Source organism: Triticum dicoccoides, chromosome 7A (genome assembly GCF_002162155.2).
Source record: "Triticum dicoccoides isolate Atlit2015 ecotype Zavitan chromosome 7A, WEW_v2.0, whole genome shotgun sequence".
Lineage (NCBI taxonomy): Eukaryota > Viridiplantae > Streptophyta > Magnoliopsida > Poales > Poaceae > Triticum > Triticum dicoccoides.
Genome location: NC_041392.1, coordinates 604,214,768 through 604,233,320, shown reverse-complemented (window position 1 = coordinate 604,233,320; position 18,553 = coordinate 604,214,768). Strand labels below are relative to the sequence as shown.

The 18,553-nt window shown below is 46.5% G+C and overlaps 2 protein-coding genes across 2 annotated transcripts; one reads left to right on the top strand and one right to left on the bottom strand.

The window, feature by feature from the left end:
- Positions 1 to 3,059: 3,059 nt before the first annotated feature.
- LOC119333689 (uncharacterized zinc finger CCHC domain-containing protein At4g19190-like) lies at positions 3,060 to 8,131 on the bottom strand. The gene is made up of 6 exons (XM_037606504.1): positions 7,847 to 8,131; positions 5,927 to 6,078; positions 5,542 to 5,640; positions 5,096 to 5,297; positions 4,462 to 4,576; positions 3,060 to 4,349 (listed from the first exon to the last, which is right to left on the bottom strand). Exons 1-6 carry the CDS (start codon positions 8,129 to 8,131, stop codon positions 3,403 to 3,405), a joined length of 1,800 nt encoding a protein of 599 aa, XP_037462401.1. The 3' UTR covers positions 3,060 to 3,402.
- Positions 8,132 to 8,327: 196 nt separating this feature from the next.
- On the top strand, positions 8,328 to 9,796 carry LOC119332287 (arogenate dehydrogenase 2, chloroplastic-like). Its single transcript, XM_037605469.1, has one exon. It carries the CDS (start codon positions 8,364 to 8,366, stop codon positions 9,495 to 9,497), a length of 1,134 nt encoding a protein of 377 aa, XP_037461366.1. The 5' UTR covers positions 8,328 to 8,363; the 3' UTR covers positions 9,498 to 9,796.
- The last annotated feature ends 8,757 nt before the right edge of the window (positions 9,797 to 18,553 follow it).

The window sequence follows — 18,553 nt, the reverse complement described above, 5'->3', positions numbered from 1 at the left end:
ACAGTGTCGCGCCGGGCAGAAATCACTGCCTGTACGGAGCACTGTGGCCACGCTCGGCCCTGGATACGGGAGTGATGGGCTACATTGTAGCCTCACCCTGTCTTGTCTTCTTAATGGGGGGGGAGGGGCATACTCTGAGGGCGCCGTGGGCCGCCTGCTAGAAGCCGGCCTCTCTGGAGGCCGCCTGCAAGGAGCCGGTCCGTCTTGGTGCCGCCTTCTGGAGCTTAGCTGCCTTCTGGCAGCCGGCCGCTTGGGCCAGCCGGCCATCAGAAGGCGGTGCTTCATCTTGACGTCCTGAGGGGCGCAGCCGGCCCCGATGCCTTGAAAGGTTCAGGGACTCGGGTTAGGCTACCTGTGGCCCCTTACTCCGACACTTCATGAACAATTTATGATGTGGATTTGAGGAACTATGTAATAATTTCCTGAACTATGCAACAATTTGTAGTTTGTTTGAAATCCATTTCATATGTATTTGCTATTATCTGTGTGCAATATGTATATGCAAATTTGGGTTCGGCTATAGCCCGGCTGCCGTGCGGCTGACCTATTTTAGGGTTGCTGTTGGAGACAACCACTTCTTGCGCCAGAAGAAACACCTTCTCGTGTCTAAATTTTTTTCTCCGCCAACTTTTCGTGCCCTAAAATAGGACAGTTGTTGAAGATGCTCTTTTTTATATCAAAAGACTATATTAATCAAATAGTAGGAAGATCGTTTACAAGGGAAGATGAAAAAAAGTCAGGTATAGCATCCCAAACACAAGAGGTACTAGAGCTAAAAGCATATTTTGCTATAGTATTCACAACCTCATTGGCCTCTCTATAACAATGTAAGAAATTAACTTGGCCAAATTCCTTCATCGGTTGTTTACTCTCCATCATCATTGGAACAGAAGGTCCTGCATAATCGTTCTCACCTTTCATAGCATCAACAACAAAAGAGTTATCAGATTTGAATATCAGCTTGCTACAGCCAATGCTCGCCGCCAAATAGAAGTCATTTCTGATCGCACTCATTTCCGCTGAGTATACATTAGGAACGTGAGGCATGAGCCATGAGGCAACCACAATAAAATTGCCATTCTTATCTCGGGCCACTGCACCAGAAGCTCCTGACAATGTTTCGGCGACGAATGAAACATCAACATTTATTTTAACGAATCCTTTGGACGGCTTCTTCCACATCTGATCCAGTTTACGCTTTTGAGACTTTGAGTTAGCAGCTCGCATAAAATTTGTCAACAAGACTGCCATCTCCATCAAAGTTCTGTTCAAGATGCTCTTAGCAACATTGTTGTACTATGCTGAGGGTTGGTAAACTATGAACAGACTGCTGCGGTATCAAGATCGTTTGTCAATGGACACTTCATACTTTTGTTCGGCCCTGCTCTTCCACCCCTTGTGCGGGAGATCTACAAACTAGAATACAGATATAATGTTTATATTTAAAATATAAGATAAAACAAAGGGGCAAATCCAACTATTATCGGCAATGATTCTCTACAAACTAATTGTCAATGTTGAGTGGCCAACATGTTTAGCACGCAATTAATATCATAACTCGAATGAACATTGGTGATAAACTCAACATGTAATTAGTATCTTACCAAATACCAACACGCATTGCTCATATACAGTTTAATTTTTTTTTTGCTCATATACAGTCACTAGTACGTTAGTAAAAAAAAGTCGAAGATAGTGCTCGGTTTGCTGGCCATGTGATGCCTTCGTAGTTGATAAATCTTCAACAACCCAACACCATTGGTGTTTCACTCTCTCACGAGCAGTACTATACGGACGATAGCTTTCATTCCAATTGTTGTACGACGGATCAAATCATCCACTAGATCGCATCATTTTGCAAATCAGCAACCTTCAAGCGGGCACCGTACAGAATTCGTACGTGCACTGTCGTGTGCAGAGTAGTTTCACTCACACAACCAAGTACAGCTGTGCAGGTCTGAAAATACTCCCTGCAAAGTTAATTTTGCAATCACTGTAACGATTGCGTGTAGGGCTGGAAAAAAAGCTCGAAGCTCGTGAGCTAAACGAGTAACTCGTGACTTGGCTCGAATCGACTCGAACTCGAAGAATAACGAGTCGAGTCAAGCTTTAGTTTAAGATCGTTTATAGATCAAGTTAAACTAGTCAATCTCATGAGTACTCGTGTAACTCGTTAGGCTCGTTACAAGAGATCAACTAAGCACCCTGCGTCCTAGGCACATAACACAAGGCCCAGCTGCGTTATGAATATGAAAAAAATGATTGCTTGTGAATGTAAAATGTACATATTAGACATGTACAATGTTCACAAACAATGTTTATTTTTATCTTATTCGTAAGGTTTTATGTTTGTATCCTTAACGAGCTTAACAAGCTAAACGAGCCAGCTCGCGAGTTATACGAGTCGAGCCAATCATGGATTTGAACTCATTATAGCAACGAGTCGAGTCAAGCTAGCTCGTTAATGAAATGAGCTTTAGCGAGTCGAGCCAAGCTGGCTCGACTCGGCTTGAATTCCATCCCTATTTGCTTGGTTATACATACAGAGGCAGACCAAAAAAGTTAGGCCTCTTTTGGTTCATAGGATAGGATTATCGTAGAAATAGGAATTTCGTAGGAAATGAGATGACATGTATCTCAAATTCTATGAGTAGGAATAGGAAACGAAATGTCATTTGGTTGACATCAAAGGAATTTTTTCATTGAGTGTAGGCTCATTTTTATTTTCCTATAAAATATGAAGGATAGGAACCAATCCTATGTAGGAATAGGAATCCATTCCTATGAACCAAAGGGCTCTAAAGAAAAAAATCCTATAAGAATTCTATCATCTAGAATTCCTATAAAATTCCTCCAAACCAAAGGAGGCCTAAACAGATTAAAGTAGAAACGGCAACATCTCTTAAACCCTAAGACTTGTTTCACACAGAAGCTAACAGAGCCCAAGCTATTGTTGCATAGAGAAGATTTGTGTCAGTGGAGGGCAAAAGAACCTCCGCTTACAAGTAGGCCGCATAGCATTTCAGGAAGCACATAGGCTATTCCAGTATGCCAAGGCATGTCTGAAGAACAGGAGTTTCGCAAGAATTCGTTCCCCACGGGCCACAGGAACACAAAAAGTTCCAAATGTTTCAAACGTCTACAAGATACAATAACACATACAACAAAATGCACACCAATTTCCCCCAGGATGACGCAACTCAAGTCACACAGTGAAATTATTATCACATTGCAGAGCAGCTGATAGTGATCCAGAGATAGCAGCTGAATTTACCTAATGGACCCTAGTGACCTTAAGAACTCTCTGGGAACAAAATACTACATATCTATCTAATGCAACCACAGAAACAGCAATGCTGATATCTTCTGTGGAGAGACGTGAATGCTGTTAACCGCCACTACTCATTTTCTTCGACGACGGCGATGACTATTACGCCGATCAGAATCTGAATACTCAGAAGCACTTAGATCAGAGCAGCGTGATTTCCCCCTCGGTTTCCTTGAATGCCTATCACTTTCACGTGTGCTCAAGTCAGTATAGTGTCGCTTCTCATTCGATCTCCGTGAAGGCCGATCAGAATCTGAATACTCAGAAGCACTTGGATCAGAGTAGCGCGATTTTTCTCTTGGTTTCCTTGAATGTCTATCGCTTTCACGTGCGCTTGAATCAGTATAGTGCCACTTCTCATCCGATTTCCGTGAAGACCTATTGCTCACGGGAAAATCTGGTATTTTGTGATGTCTCTTTTCCCTTGATCTCCTTGAATGCCGCTTGCTTTCGGAAGAACTCGAGTCACTGTGGGATTGCTTGTCCTGCCATCGTGTTGGATGCTGCTGCTCGCTCTCAGAAGAACTTGAGTCACTGTAGGGTTGCTTCTCCCTCGATCGCCTCGAAGGCCTCTTGCTTATTGTATATCCTTTATCTCTGGAGGAGGAAACTGGGGCAATTTCCATCTCCTCTTTCTTCTTTTTCTTCCTGTGCTCCCACTTTGGATGCCTTCTTGTGTCAACTTCAACTTCTGATTCAGAAGAGGACTCTAGCAGGTGTTTCTTCCTGTGCCTGTGCTTTGACTTCTGCTTGGCTTTTCCTTTCCCAGCTTCCGCCTCAGAATCAGAATACGAGGATGGGTCAGAACAATATTTTTTCTTTCTCTTGCTTCCTGACGCCCTGTTGCTCTTCTCAGGTTCCGAATCTGAGGATGAATGATGACTGCTATGATGTCTTCCAGATTCTACATGAGCAGCAGGCTCAGACTGCCTGCGCCTGCTTTTACTCTTGGAGCGTTTCTTTGATTTACTCGTGGAGAAGTTGGTAAGGAGAGCCGGAATGTCAATATCGCCGAGGAATCCTAAAATATAAAATGTAATGCAAGACAACATACTTGTGTAAATTTAGCTAACATAAAAAATTCTTGATATGAGAGTGACAATGTAGTTTTATCCATGCTTCAGAAGTTATACCTCCATATTCATCAAATATCTCTTCTGCTACAATCTGCTGATTAGGATCATCAGGGTTATATCCACCTCGAGGAGGGCTCATGCCAGGCTTTTGCTTAAGCTCCCACTTCAAAGGCTGACAGAGAATTCCTCACATTAAAACTGAATTTTTAAACAAAGTACAACGAGAGAAGAAAGATGTGTAAGCCTTTTGTCGTTTATTCGAAGGACGTATATGTGCACTCAGATCACAATCTGGCGATAGTTATATATTACCAAAGGGTAACAAACCTAGGCTAGCACATAAATTACAAGAAGGCTACAGCAAAACATGAATTTTCAGTAGACTATTACAACAACAACAACAAAGCCTTTAGTCCCAGACAAGTTGGGGTAGGCTAGAGGTGAAACCCATAAGATCTCGCGACCAACTCATGGCTCTGGCAAATGGATAGCAAGCTTCCACGCCCCCCTGTCCATAGCTATTCAGTAGACCATTACCAGAGACAAAATCCTATGCAGTTATGGACCAAGGGGAAAGGTCGGATCAGGTATAAAACCAGTAGATATAGCTCACTATTTGCAAGTCACTGTCATAGAGTCGTTATTTTGATGTAAACTGCAAATGAAGTACACTTCCAATAGAAAATCTAACCTCACTCGAATCAGTCTGTGCCTTTATTGCTGTAAGTGGATCGTCCCTTTTCAATCGGCTCTCCTCATTCGGCATGATAATATCCTTCATGGGACATTCCCGGTCACCACTCTGATGGCCGAAGTTTCCACATCTTAAACATCTAACATTACGAACTTCGACTCCAAATGGTTTAGGTCTAGCAGGAGCACCTGTGTCCAATCTGCGAATAAGGGCAAAACATGTATCAAATCTTTATAGGTGACCAGGCAGTAACCTTAGGAGAGCATACAAAAATGAAGCGAAACAGAGAACACGTATAGGAATGACAAAGGGGAAAAAACTAATATAAAATAAATCTCTTGTCTATTGGCAGTTTATGAGAGTACGAATGGAATGAATTCAGCGTTTCATGTCACCTTGTTGATCGTATTCAAAATATCATCATAAAACAAAGAGACAATTACCTTGGAGCATTTTTCAGAACTTCAAATTCTTGCTCTGTTGGCAATGAACGGCCAAACACATCTTTCGGCCTACTCTTTTTCTTCTCTGGGCCATCAGGCCTGCAGCAAACATAAAATACAATGAACTAAGAATAACAGCAAACCTACCAGATCAGAGCAGTAACATAAGTAAGTTCCAAATATGTCTTGGAACAAAGGCATCTGTGTCAGAACAAGAATTTTAAATACTACTCCCTCCGTCCGAAAAAACTTGTCCCAAGGTTGTTCCTCAAATGAATGTATCTAGCACTAACTTGATGCTAGATACATCCATTTGAGGGACAAGCTTTTTCGGACGGAGGGAATATATTTTAACTTGGGAAAGAAATAAGATTAGTGACATTACATTGAAGAGGTATTTGCAGCTACAGCATCTTCGGTGGCATCGCCTTGATCCAGCTTCTTCTTCTCATCTTGAATTTCAGCAGCCTTTGCACTCTCTGGATTGTATCCAGGTGGGCGGACATACATGAAACTCACAGCTTTCATTATCTCCATCTGAAGTTGTAAAGCAAATTGAAGATTGATGAGACCGGTTTTCCATGGGTGATAACAGTTGAATGTGATGTTGAAATATTGGCTGTTTATTACAGAGTATAAACACCTAAAGATTCCATACAACTCTTGGAAGCAACCAGAGTTGGCAGCTACCAGAGTACGTACTGGTTAGATTGAGTGTCCTTAGTCTAAGTGCAGAGAGCGTGACAAACAAGTGTATTTCCTCATTTCTTGTTTAACCTATAGTTTGTATACTAGGCAATATATTTAACAACCCAAGTTCAGACAGGACAAGATCAGGGCTGCACAGTCGCTGGTTTACTATCTGGCATGGTGCAATGAATCTGAAGGAAGCAGCTGATATTGGCCCATGGGTGGTGAGAAGAATTCGATTATTCACGCCGTTGTGAAAAGCTAGCTGGAATTTTTACAATTTCAAGTATACATTGCTAATATGTTTAGCCGTAAAATTTGGGAGTTCTTGGCTGAGTGTCATGACAATCAAATAACAGAAAATGATGATACTCTGTAGCCTACTGCGATGAAATTAAGAAAAGGACAGGCTAATTACAAAGGTTCGTCTTTTAGTTAATGTGAAGCGGATATCAAAATTAATGTTAGGCAAAATTCCTCGTTCCTTCAGTACCACTCCAACTTCAGTCATTCATGGGAATTGGGAAAATAACAAAAATAAAGCAACGCCATAGAGAAAGCGAGTGGGAGATGATCCACCATTGTTAGTGGAACAAAATGTGTAAGAACAATAGTTTGTCAATATTCTCTTTGCAGTAAATCCCTAGCTTAGGGTATTAACCGGTAACAAATACCAGCATCACAGCACAATTAACCACAGGAAAGCCTAAAAGCAAATGACCAAAACAATGTAACTGTTCATTCCCTCTACCCTACGGTGATCACAATAGTTCAAGCTACTCCGTGACCAGTTGACGCACGTTGCATGGATATAATTGTGGCGAGAATTGTCACGAACAAGTGTATGTCCTCATTTCTTGTTTAACCTATAGTTTATATACTTGTCAATATATTTGACAACCCAACTTTAGATAGGACAAGAGTAGGGCTGCACAGTCACTCGTTTACTCTTTGGCATGGTGAAATGAATCTGAAGGACATAGTTGATATTGGGTCATGGATGACAAGAAAAGTCAATGATTCACGCTGTTTTGAACATCGCTAATGTGTTTAGCCATAAAATCGGGGAGCTCTAGGAGGAGAATCATGGCTATCAAAATAACAGAAAATGAGGAGACTGCAGCCTACTGCAGATGAAGTTAAGGGGCTGGCCAATAACAAAGGTTCATCATTGTGACGAATGTGAAGCAGATATCAAAATTAATGTTAGGAAAAAATCCATCATTGCTTGAGTAACACTGAAACTTCAGCCATTCATGGGAATTAGGAAGATAATGACTAAAATAAAGCAATGTCTTTGGAAAAGCTTGTAGGGGATGATGCACCGTGTTAGCGGAACAAAATGCGTGCAAACAATAGTTTGTCACTATTTTCAGTAGTGTCTCACTTTTTTGACCCAGTAAAGCTCTAGTTTATGCTATTATCCGACAAAATGCAATTAACCACGTGAAATCCTGAAGCCAGATGACCAAAACAATGTAATAATTCATTCCATCCACCCACCCTATGGCGATCACAACAGTTCAAGCTATAGTGCCCATGAGCTGATAATAGAAGTATATCTAAAAGATAAAAGAGGAGGACGGCGTATGTATGTATGTTGGTGTGTGTGTACCTTCTCCTTGTCCTTCTTGGAGAAGAGGGCGGTCTGGCGGAAGAACTCCTGCTCCTGCGCGAACTCGCGCTGCACCTCCTCGTCGCGGCGCGCGCGGTTGGTGTGGATCTGCTCGGCGATCCACTTGCGGCGCTGGTTCGGGTACGAGAGCGGGTGCCATGGCTTCTGGTTCAGGAACGAGTGGCTCCACGCCGTCCCCGACTTCTCCTTCAGCTCCACCTCCCCCGCCGGGATCTTCCGCCCGAGCCCCCCGCCGCCGCCGCTCCCCTCCACCCCCTCCTCCATCGCCGCCCCCTCCCCACAATTCGCTTCCCCTCGCAACTCCCAGAGGGATTCCCCGTCACCCGGCCGCCGAGACGGTGGGTTTCCTGGGCTTCTTTTGCCGCCCGTCTGTCCAGCCCGGCCCACAAAACCGCCTCCTTTTTGTTCGAGAGTCCAAACCTAGATCCGCACCAAATAAATAGCAATAGTGTGTACCGCACCGACCAGCGCCGCCGCTCCCGAGACAGACGCGAGAATGGCGATCCCTTCCCCCGCGCGACTCCACCTACCGTCCTCCTGCCGCCGGTCGGCGGCTCTCACCAACCTCCAATCCGTTGACAGGTCTACGGCGGCATGCCGGTGGCGGGGGCGCCTTCTCCCCGTGGCCGCTGCTCCGCTCCGCCTCCGCGCCGTGCATGCCGCGGCCGCTGCGCGGCAGCCGTTCGACAACGGGTCCGGCGTCATTGAAGCGGAGGGGGAGGAGGACGACGACGACGAGCATCCGCGCCTGAAGATCGCCATCGTGGGGTTCGGCAACTTCGGGCAGTTCCTGGCGCGGACGCTGGTGCGGCAGGGGCACACGGTGCTGGCGCACTCCCGCTCCGACCACTCGGCCGCCGCGGCGGACCTCGGCGCGTCCTTCTACGCCGACCCGCACGACCTCTGCGAGTGCCAGCCCGACGTGGTCCTCCTGGCCACCTCCATCCTCTCCACCGAGGCCGTGCTCCGCTGGCTCCCCGTCCACCGCTTCCGCCGCAGCACGCTCTTCGCCGACGTGCTCTCCGTCAAGGAGTTCCCCAGGAAGCAGCTCCTGAGCCGCCTCCCCGAGGACTTCGACATCATCTGCACGCACCCCATGTTCGGCCCGGAGTCGGCGCGCGACGGCTGGGCCGGCCTCCCGTTCGTGTTCGACAGGGTCCGCGTCGGCGACTCCCCGGCCCGCCGCGCGCGCGCCGAGGCGTTCCTCAACATCTTCGAGCGCGAGGGGTGCCGCATGGTGGAGATGCCCTGCGCGGAGCACGACGCGCACGCCGCCGAGACGCAGCTGGTGGCGCACACCGTGGGGCGGATGCTGGCCACGCTCGGGCTCCGCCCCACGCCCATCGACACCAAGGGCTACGAGACGCTGCTCCGGCTCGTGGACAACACCTGCAGCGACAGCTTCGACCTCTACAACGGCCTCTTCATGTACAACAAGAACTCGACGGAGCTGCTCCACCGGCTCGAGGCGGCGCTGGACACCGTCAAGAGGAGGCTCTTCCACAACCTCCATGACGTGCTCCGGAAGCAGCTCTTCGAGGGCTCGCCGCCGCTCAACAGGGACGGCCCGCCGACCCCGGACTCCTCGTCCACCGCCGGCGCCGAGTCGTTGTCTAATGACCGGCCGTGATCTGGACGCCGACGAGTCGTCGTCGTTGTAGGGATAATAATGAATCGCGCTTTATGTCGCTGACATCGATCTGCCGTGGACTCGTGGTCCCTTCCATCCAAAGGCATGACGAATTCACGACGAATCGTGTCGAGCAGGCGAGCAGCCGAGTAGGGGCATGAGTAGGTACTAGTGGGTGAACTTGGGCTAAAAGGGCAATGAACTTTTAAACGTTTGTATGATACTTTTATATTGTCAGCATTATGTAATGAGCTTATATCCTCTCTTTTTTAGAACCGCCATCAAGGCCTTTTTATTCATTTTGGCGGAACACTTCTGACTGCAAAATAATCAGAAAAGGGTCCTGATAACGCCCACACATGTGGTATACTAGACATCCGTCAACACATCGTGTGTGACAAGAGCAGGAGGCAGCTCACACGGGTTGTGTGTGAGCCAACATTAGAATTGCCCACATGTGTGAGCGCAGCTACTTTGTGTCACACGCCCAACAAGTACTACTCATCATCATCCAGCGCGTGTGGCATGAAGCAAAAATGCCCACGCGCTCTGGGCTCCTGGCGTAGCTACTTTAGGTACCCGCGGGATGACGATTTTTTTGCCATCCAGGATGGTAGATGTAGTTATCCGGGATGGCAAATGTAGGTGTAAAAGTATGGCAACTCTCTCTGTTTTGTAACTATAGTTGTCATGTCTAATTTATGATAGTTGTCGCGTGTAATCAAACCATAGTTGCCGTGTGTGATTAAGTATTTGCTGCATATGGTCAAACAATAGTTGCCATGTGTGTTTACCTAGTTGTCACGTGTGGCTCAACCATAGTTGTCATGTATGATTAATCACAGTCGTCATATGTGTTTATCTGGTTGCCACGACGCGCAATTGCAGTTGCCGTCTAGCAACAAATCATAGTTGCCATATGTGTTTACCTAATTACCACGTACGTGCAACTGCAGTTGCCATCTAATAACATATGAGTGTCGTGTGGGCGAAAAGCAGTTTTACCCACACGCGCGTGGACTAGGTGGTGGCTGTATGGGCAGAAATTAGTTCGCCCACACAGGGCAGCTGACGAACCGTGTGCTACTGGGCGTGTGCGCGAACCCTTCAACGCCCACACCCGATGATGCCCACATATCACATTCATGGGCGTTATCATCTGGGTCAGAAAACGAGGGGGACATAAAAAAATTACAAGAAAAGAGTCTATCAGAAGGGCATGTCTCACACATGCATTAGCGGTCTCATTGGCATTCCGCCCAGCCCAACGTAAATCAAACCCCTGGAAATTTGGGAGATATGTACGCATCTCCCTGATGATATGATCTCCAAGCGTGCGATCATCGCTTCTACTCCACGCAAGTGCAGCTTCCTGACAGTCCGTTTCAATCACAACTTGGTTATAGCCCTGTTCACTTGCTCTTTTTTTTGAAAAACAAATGGACTTTATTCAACAGAAATAACAGATATATCGTTTATAAGGAATGGTACAATCTCAAACATAAGCTCCTCAAACCAATCAATGGTAGAAGAAAATCTAGCCAACCTAGCAAGCTCGTGCGCAACCTTATTGGCTTCCCTATTACAATGTTCAAACCTAGAGGTAGGAAAATCACACGCCAAAAAATAGCAATCATCAAAGATTGCCGCCGCCGCTCCTGCTGACCGTCCGCCATTATTCAACGTTTCAATAACCTCTAAATTATCAGAATTAATAACTAGGCGATTGCAACCCGCACGTTGCTGAAAGTGCGTTATATCGACTAGATGGGGGGTGAATAGGCGATTTTTATGAAAGTCTTCAAAACGTGGAAGTTATGAAGACAAACGATAAAAATAAACCTATTACCCTGCAGCGGAAGATAGACTACACTAGGCAAGCCATAGTCAAGTATTCAATGGAGTGAAAGCACAATGACTAATAACAGCAATGTAGTAAGGATCAGGTAGGAAGATATTATGAAGCCAAACAGAAAACGCAGTCACTCAGTGAAGATAAAAGATAGTGCAATCATATAATGACTTCACAAGGAGTAACAGTAAGTAAAGGGAAGGGAAGATGAAACCAGTGACTCGTTGAAGACAATGATTTGTTGGACCAGTTCCAGTTGCTGTGACAACTGTACGTCTGGTTAGGGCGGATAGGTATTTAAACCTTAGGACACACAGTCCCGGACACCCAGTCCTGAACACGCAGCTCAGGACACCCAGTCATCACCGTATTCCCCTTGAGCTAAGGTCACACAGACCTCGCCCAATCACTCTGGTAAGTCTTCAAGGTAGACTCCCAAACCTTCACAGACTTCGTTCACCGGCAATCCACAATGTCTCTTGGATGCTCAGAACGCGACGCCTAACCGGCTGGAGGATGCACAGTCCTCAAGTGTAATAAGTCTTTAGATCACACAGACAAGAAGACTTAAGTGATGCCTAATTCTCTTTGGCTCTGGGTGGTTAGGGCTTTATCCTCGCAAGGAATTCTCTCTTAAAGGCTTCGAGGTGGGTTGCTCTCAAACGACAAAAGCCGTACTCTGAATCTGAGCAGCCAACCATTTATGGTTGTAGGGGGTGGGCTATTTATAGCCACTTGGCAACCCGACCTGATTTGTCCGAAATGACCCTTGGTCACTAAGGAACTGACACGTGTTCCAACGGTCAGATTTCAAACTCACACGGCAACTTTACTTGGGCTACAAGCAAAGCTGACTTGTCCGACTCTGGAAAGATTCGCTCTCAAAGTCTTCACTCGAAGACATATGTTTTGTCTAAGCATCACTTCAGTCATTCTGACTGGTTCTCTTGGACCCCACTTAACAGTACGGTGGTTCTTATGACTCAATAAAGGGGAAGAAAAAGAACTACGAAAGATCTAAGTCTTCGAGCTCCATAGGCTTCATGCGATGTCTTCTCTTGTCATAGTCTTCAATGTGAATATCTTCATATACCACCTTTGACTTTAATGTCTTCGTACATTTTTAGGGGTCATCTCTGGTAGGAAAACCGAATCAATGAGGGACTTCTACCTGTGTTATCCTGCAATTCTCACAAACACATTAGTCCCTCAACTAGGTTTGTCGTCAATACTCCAAAACCAACTAGGGGTGGCACTAGATGCACTTACAATCTCCCCCTTTTTGGTGATTGATGACAAACTAATTGAAGTTTTCAATGGGGAATATAGTCTGTGAAATTGTAAAGGATAAGGAATTGTCTTCATAAGTTGCAAGGGCTCCCCCTGAAGATGTGCATATAAATAATTTGCTTTTGGAATGCAAATGCACATGGCAGGTTGTACTTGTGGAGATCCACTTCAACTTATGCTGACAATCCACTATGCATGAGAAAGTATGTGAAGATAATGACATGCATAATGGAAAATGGACGTCTGCAGAATGATCTAAGTGCGGAATTTATCGTCGCACATGCGGAATTTATCATCGCAACACAAGGTGGCAAATAAGTAGCAGACGACCATCGAGTTTAAGTGTTACAACTCAAAAAACCAAATGTAGCAAAACGAGAGTTGTAAGCACGAAGCAAAATATAAAGCGCCCGCCCATATGGACCCGCTTGAAGACTATCAAACTCATATGCTTCTCCCCCTTTTGTTAGTAAGGACCAAAAAGGTTTGAAGACATATCTACTCGTTCCCATGAAGAGTAGGTGAAGCAGCAGGGTCGTTGGTGGTGTTTGGCAGTGCAGAAGAGCTTGGAGCAGAGTCGAAGCATGCTGAAGGAGGTGGCGGTGAAGTAGCATCGTCTTCATCCTCGATCACTCTGGCATTCATAGTTGCAGCAGAGGAAGAGAACTCAGAGTCTTCAAGGGATGGAGTTCGTCACATCACTGCCCTTCAAGGAGGTGTGGAGTCAAACTTGAATCGCTCAGAGAAGCCATCCTCTTGAAGATCATCTTCAGAACACATCAACGTCAGCCCTTTCCATGTGCGGCGAGAGGTTTCATGGGCAACAAAAGCATTCTTGGTGGCAAGATTGCGAATGCGATTAACATCCACCAAGAGGCTTTGCATTTGACGCTTCAGCCAGTCATGATGCCTATCCTGTTTCTGATGAAGAGCCACAAGAAGCTCTCAGTTGTTGAGAACACGAGTGCGCTTCTTGGGTCGTGGAGCAGTTGTACTATCAGTGGCTTCAGTGAGAGCAGGATGCGGTGCACGTGTAGTGCCAGCCAAAGGATACACACGAGTTACGGCTTCAACGCCTTCAACGTTCTGAGAAAAACTTTGATGCTCTGCATTCTGAAGACTTAGAGGTTCCTTGGCAGGCTCAGGATAGATGGCTTCAATAGACATATCCACATCAGGCAAAAAGATCCGATGATTGCGGGTAGAGGGCTGATATGAGATAGCGGAGTGAAGTTCGATCAGCCGCATCACCCAAGGGGCGTATAACTTCAAACCAAACAGATCAGAGCCAGATGCATCAAGTTAGCGAATGAAGAAATCATGTGTATTGAAGCATTTTCCATGAAGAATGTAGAAGACCAAAGTCTTCACTGCACCTTCCAGCTTGGCATGGGGAGAATGTCCTTTGATTGGCCAGAGAGTTCGCCTTATGATGTGATAAATGGTTCTTGGCAGATACTCAAGGTCTTCAACAAAGAACTCCGCGGGATAAGCAGCATCTTGGGGCAATGACTTCATCATACTGAGCATCTGACTCATATTAGGTTCAGTCTTCTGAAAGATTCTCTCAATAGCTTCACTATGAAGCTGACAGCCATGCTCGTAGAGATCGCCAGGAGTGGGCAAACCAGTGAGCTCAATGATGTCAAAGGTTTTGGCTTCGTGATGAATGTTTCCTGTCATCCACTCTAGGACCCAAGTCTTCGGATCTCTGCTATACCCGCGGATGTGAAGTGTGGCATAGAATTGGAGCAGCAACTCTTCATTCCAATGCTCTTGGTTAGTGACGAACGGCAGCAGTCCAACCTCTTTGAAGCAATCCAGAGCTTCTTCCAGACAGGGCAGACCAGCTATTGCTTCAATGTCAAGGCGCTTGTGTGGGAAGATGCGACCTTGGTTGTAAAGAACGCTTGAGTAATAGCTTCGCTGCGGATAACTCCAGAACCGATCAGATGATATTCTTTCCCTTGAGTAGGGGTTCCTGGAGCTATTGAAGAATGTGTTGTATGCTCTGAAGCCATTGATATTGAAGGAGCCAGGTGCTGATGCAGGACCTGGGAACCTTGGCAATCTTGGGATTGGCTTCTGCACCTGAGGCCTGTGCTCAACATGATAGTCGAACTGGGGACCGGCAGCAGACGCAGGAACAGAAGCGGCAGGATCAGTGGCTTCGCTGACTTCTGGTGCTTTTGTTGGTGAGGGCTCCACATTAGCTTCAGCCATGACAGCTTCAGTGGCTTCAGTGGTGTTGGTGGTGGCAGCCTCAAGATGTTCAACCTCCACTTGATGAGCAGGAGGGTCGGTCACGATCACGTTCTCCTCGAGAACCGCTTCTTGGTGGGACAGGGGAGTGGCAACTTGTGGGACTTCTTCTTCAGCGGCTGATGCAGCCGGATTGTCTTCAGCAGAGACTTGAGGCCTTGGACCTTTGCGAAGCCTGCACAACGCGGGTGACGCCTGCGGAGTTGCTGTTGGCCGGGCCTCAAAGTCTTCTTCCTCTTGTGGGCGATCCGCCCATGAAGCACCCTGTGCAATTGGCGTCAGTGGACGACCAATGCTGATGAGTTCGCTGTGCGTGAGCACAGGCGATGATACCTGTTGGTGCTCTAGCTGAGGAAGGGCTGCATCATCTTCAACATGGTCATGGTGACCAATGTCTTCAGCAGCGATGGGATCAGCTGCTGGAAAGTCTTCAGCTTCATGAGCCTCTGTGAAAGCAGGCTCATGGACAGTCAGTTGACGTTCTTGTGGATCGGCGTCGGGGTGAACCATGGAAATGGGTTCAACAATCAAGGGCTCTGTGGGAGCAGCCAGTTCCTTTTTGGTCTTTCTTTTCTTCTTGGCGGGGGCAGTAGCGGAGGCTTCAGGATGTTTCTCTTCCTTGCTTCAGCCTCAGCAGTCCTGGTCTTCTTCAGTTATGAAACGGTTGACCTGGCCTTTGGCTTCGGGCCAGTCATGCTAGTTGGGAAGACAAGGGGATCTGCTTCCTGCCTTGGTGCTTCGAGTTCAGCCATAGCGGGCTTCTTCGTCTTCTTGGCAGCCATCCTGGGGTCGATGCCAGGACGCCCAAGGGCCTTGCGCTTCTCAGCCTCATTGTAGGCTTGCACACACCTATCAGCCAAGACCTTCATGCGCTCACGAGAACCCTGAGCTTCTGCACGTTTCTTTAGAAAGGCTTCCTTGAGCTTGTGCAGCATAATCTTGAAGTTCTTCACGTCTTGCATGCTGAGCTTGGCCATATGCTTCTTGAACTGAGATTTCTCAAAGACAATCTTCTGCTTCAGTTCAACAATGCGCTGGGCGATGGCTAACTCTGAAGCAATGGCGCCATGGAAGGCGACACTGAGGCCAATGGGTAGTTGCAGATCGTCGAAGCTGATGTTTGGCGTGTCAAACCATTCATCAATGAAGTTGTGGATGATTGTTACATCAAAGAGAGGGAGGTCATTGAAGATTTCTGTTTCTTCTTTGCTCTTGATGAGTTGCTCAAGAGCGTCATCTGCAAGATCTTCATCACTTGACAGATCAATGGCATCATTGCGCAGAATGACAGCAGCAGTTAGCTCTTGGCCGGTGTATGGCAAAGGCATCTTGACCTTCTGGGGCTTGGAGATGCGTGACAAATCTTCAGACTGCACACTGTCTTCAGGAGGTGCAGTTGCCAGTGGCTTCGCTTGTGAGATTTTTGGTGAAGGGGCGGGCTTTGAAGCTTTAGGCTTCTTCAACTTCTTTGGCTTCGGCGTTGCAGGCGCTTCATCTGATTCAGCGTCAGCTGCAGGCTCATTCACGGCTGTCCCTTGAACCAAGATATGGGTGATGAGACCTTCACGGTTGTAGAAAGGACCGACGACATTGGGTTCTGCATCACGGGTGTCGTCAGCCCTTGGAGCAGAAGGACCAGGGTTGAAGTCTAGTCCCAGTGTCTTCTTGTTCTGCTTCGCTGAGTTCTGGGTAAACTGAAAGTTGCGCTTGAACAGAATGTCGTCACGACACCATAGCAGTGACGATGGGTCAGCATCCGCAGGCTGTGGTCCACGGACCATGCAGGGATAGAAGCCTTGTTCAATGGCTTCATCTCTGGTCCTGGGTTGAAGATTTTTGTAGAGGATGTCTCCCCATGGTCGCTTGATGGCATTCTTTTCAGCATATTCCTTTGTCACAAATTTGTACTTGAACCACTGTTCTGCCCAATAGTGTCGAATCCATTGGATTCGTGTTTTGCGCTGATTGTAATCCTCTTCAGGATCTGTCTTGTACAGTTCTGAGAGGTCATCTGGCAGTTCTCTTGATGTTTCTCCACGACGCTTTCTGCCACCCTTCCTTGCTGATTTCTCTAAAGCCATGAACTTTAAACTGAAAGGCTTCAATACGTTCAAAGGCTTCAAGGGCTTTCGCTTGCTGGACAGACATGAACTGGCTTCGGGAGAATTGATATGATGTTGTAAGAATTCTGCAAATGAATGCAGACTATGAGAACCAAGGGATTCTCCCACGAACATGTATCTATGACAGCATTAAGGTGCGAGGGAAGGGGAAGAGGTCATATGCATTCTCAGAAGATTTTGAATATAAATCAGTTTAGAAGACATTGACCTCATCGTGCGAAGACATTCACTCATAGATAAGGAGTTGGTTCCAGATTTGTACGAATCCAGAGATCAGTACAAGTGAGGAATCTAACTACTTTGTGAAGCATAAGTGAATATACTAGGCATGTTATGAGATGCAGTATGAGAGAGATCTAACTTGTGTGAATAGAAACTGCTTGTGGTAGAAAGTGACAAAGCCATAGGATCAACGGTGCCGTAAAAAGGAAGTTTTATTTACCACACTAAGAAATGCTAGACGGAGTGGAAGAGGAGGCCGAGCAGTTCGATCTTCCGTGCCCTAACTTGGCGACGGAGGACACCTACGGCGACGGCGGAGAGGACGATGTCCGCGGTCGGCGTGAAGACGGCGTCGGAGAGGTTGCGGCAGCGAAGCGCTTCGTCGTCGGCATCGTCGAGGGCTAGCGGTGGCGCTAGGGTTCGTGCGAGAGTGGAAGAAGAGATAATGACCGCTGTGAAGTGTGTATTTATAGGTACAGGGACGGCACTGCGTTGTTACACAGGTGCCCCTGGCGATTCGCATCTGAGGAACACGTGGCCATCATGCAGAATTTTGGGGTTTGTTCCACGTCCCACGCACGGCTGGATTGTCGGGTGGTCGTTCCTACTTCTTTGGGTTTCATGTGGAGGAATGAGCATTGAAAGCGGACTTAAGGTTTGTCTCTGTATCTTCTGCTGACAAGGACGCAGAGAAGACATTCGATAGTTTCAATAGAATGCATATGATTTGGAGAGATAGAGTTTGAGATAGAAAGCACAGAGAGGTTAGGGTCCGATCACATTCACTTAGTTCAAAAGATTCAACAAGAAGACATAGCTATAAGTGAATGCTGTAGAGGACAGAACACTAGTATATATATATATAATCAACATAGTGAAGATAATCATGAAAACATGTTGAGATTGAAGCCAAACCAAATGTGAAGACATAGCAAGGTAACGCCATGAGTGAAACACTTCAAATAGAACATTTGGTGGTGGCGTTACCCACCGTATGGGAAGTATTAGACCCAGACATGGCGCACAATTATCGTGGCGCTCCGAAGTCAAATTCCACATTAATGTATTCACACTTAGAATGTATATCTTCATTGATTGAAGATATACTTTACTTCATGTGTTGCACATCTAAGTCATCAATATGCATAAGGGTTAGGATGTGTGCCTGATCACAGGACATTTGAGGATTCCAGGATATTTAGCTCACACCGTAACTTGCAAAATCTCTTCTCATCCAAGGGATTGGTGAAGATATCTGCCAATTGCTCTTCAGTGTTGACGTGTATGATATCAATATCTTCCTTCAC

Bases quoted from the DNA above. Each gene is read 5' to 3' on its own strand.
- LOC119332287 (XM_037605469.1), top strand. From the start codon at position 8,364: ATGGCGATCCCTTCCCCCGCGCGACTCCACCTACCGTCCTCCTGCCGC.
- LOC119333689 (XM_037606504.1), bottom strand. From the start codon at position 8,131: ATGGAGGAGGGGGTGGAGGGGAGCGGCGGCGGCGGGGGGCTCGGGCGG. The intron at 6,079-7,846 runs GTACACACACAC...TTACAACTTCAG, and splicing joins CCAAGAAGGACAAGGAGAAG to ATGGAGATAATGAAAGCTGT. The intron at 4,350-4,461 runs GTATAACTTCTG...TTTATATTTTAG, and splicing joins GATATTTGATGAATATGGAG to GATTCCTCGGCGATATTGAC.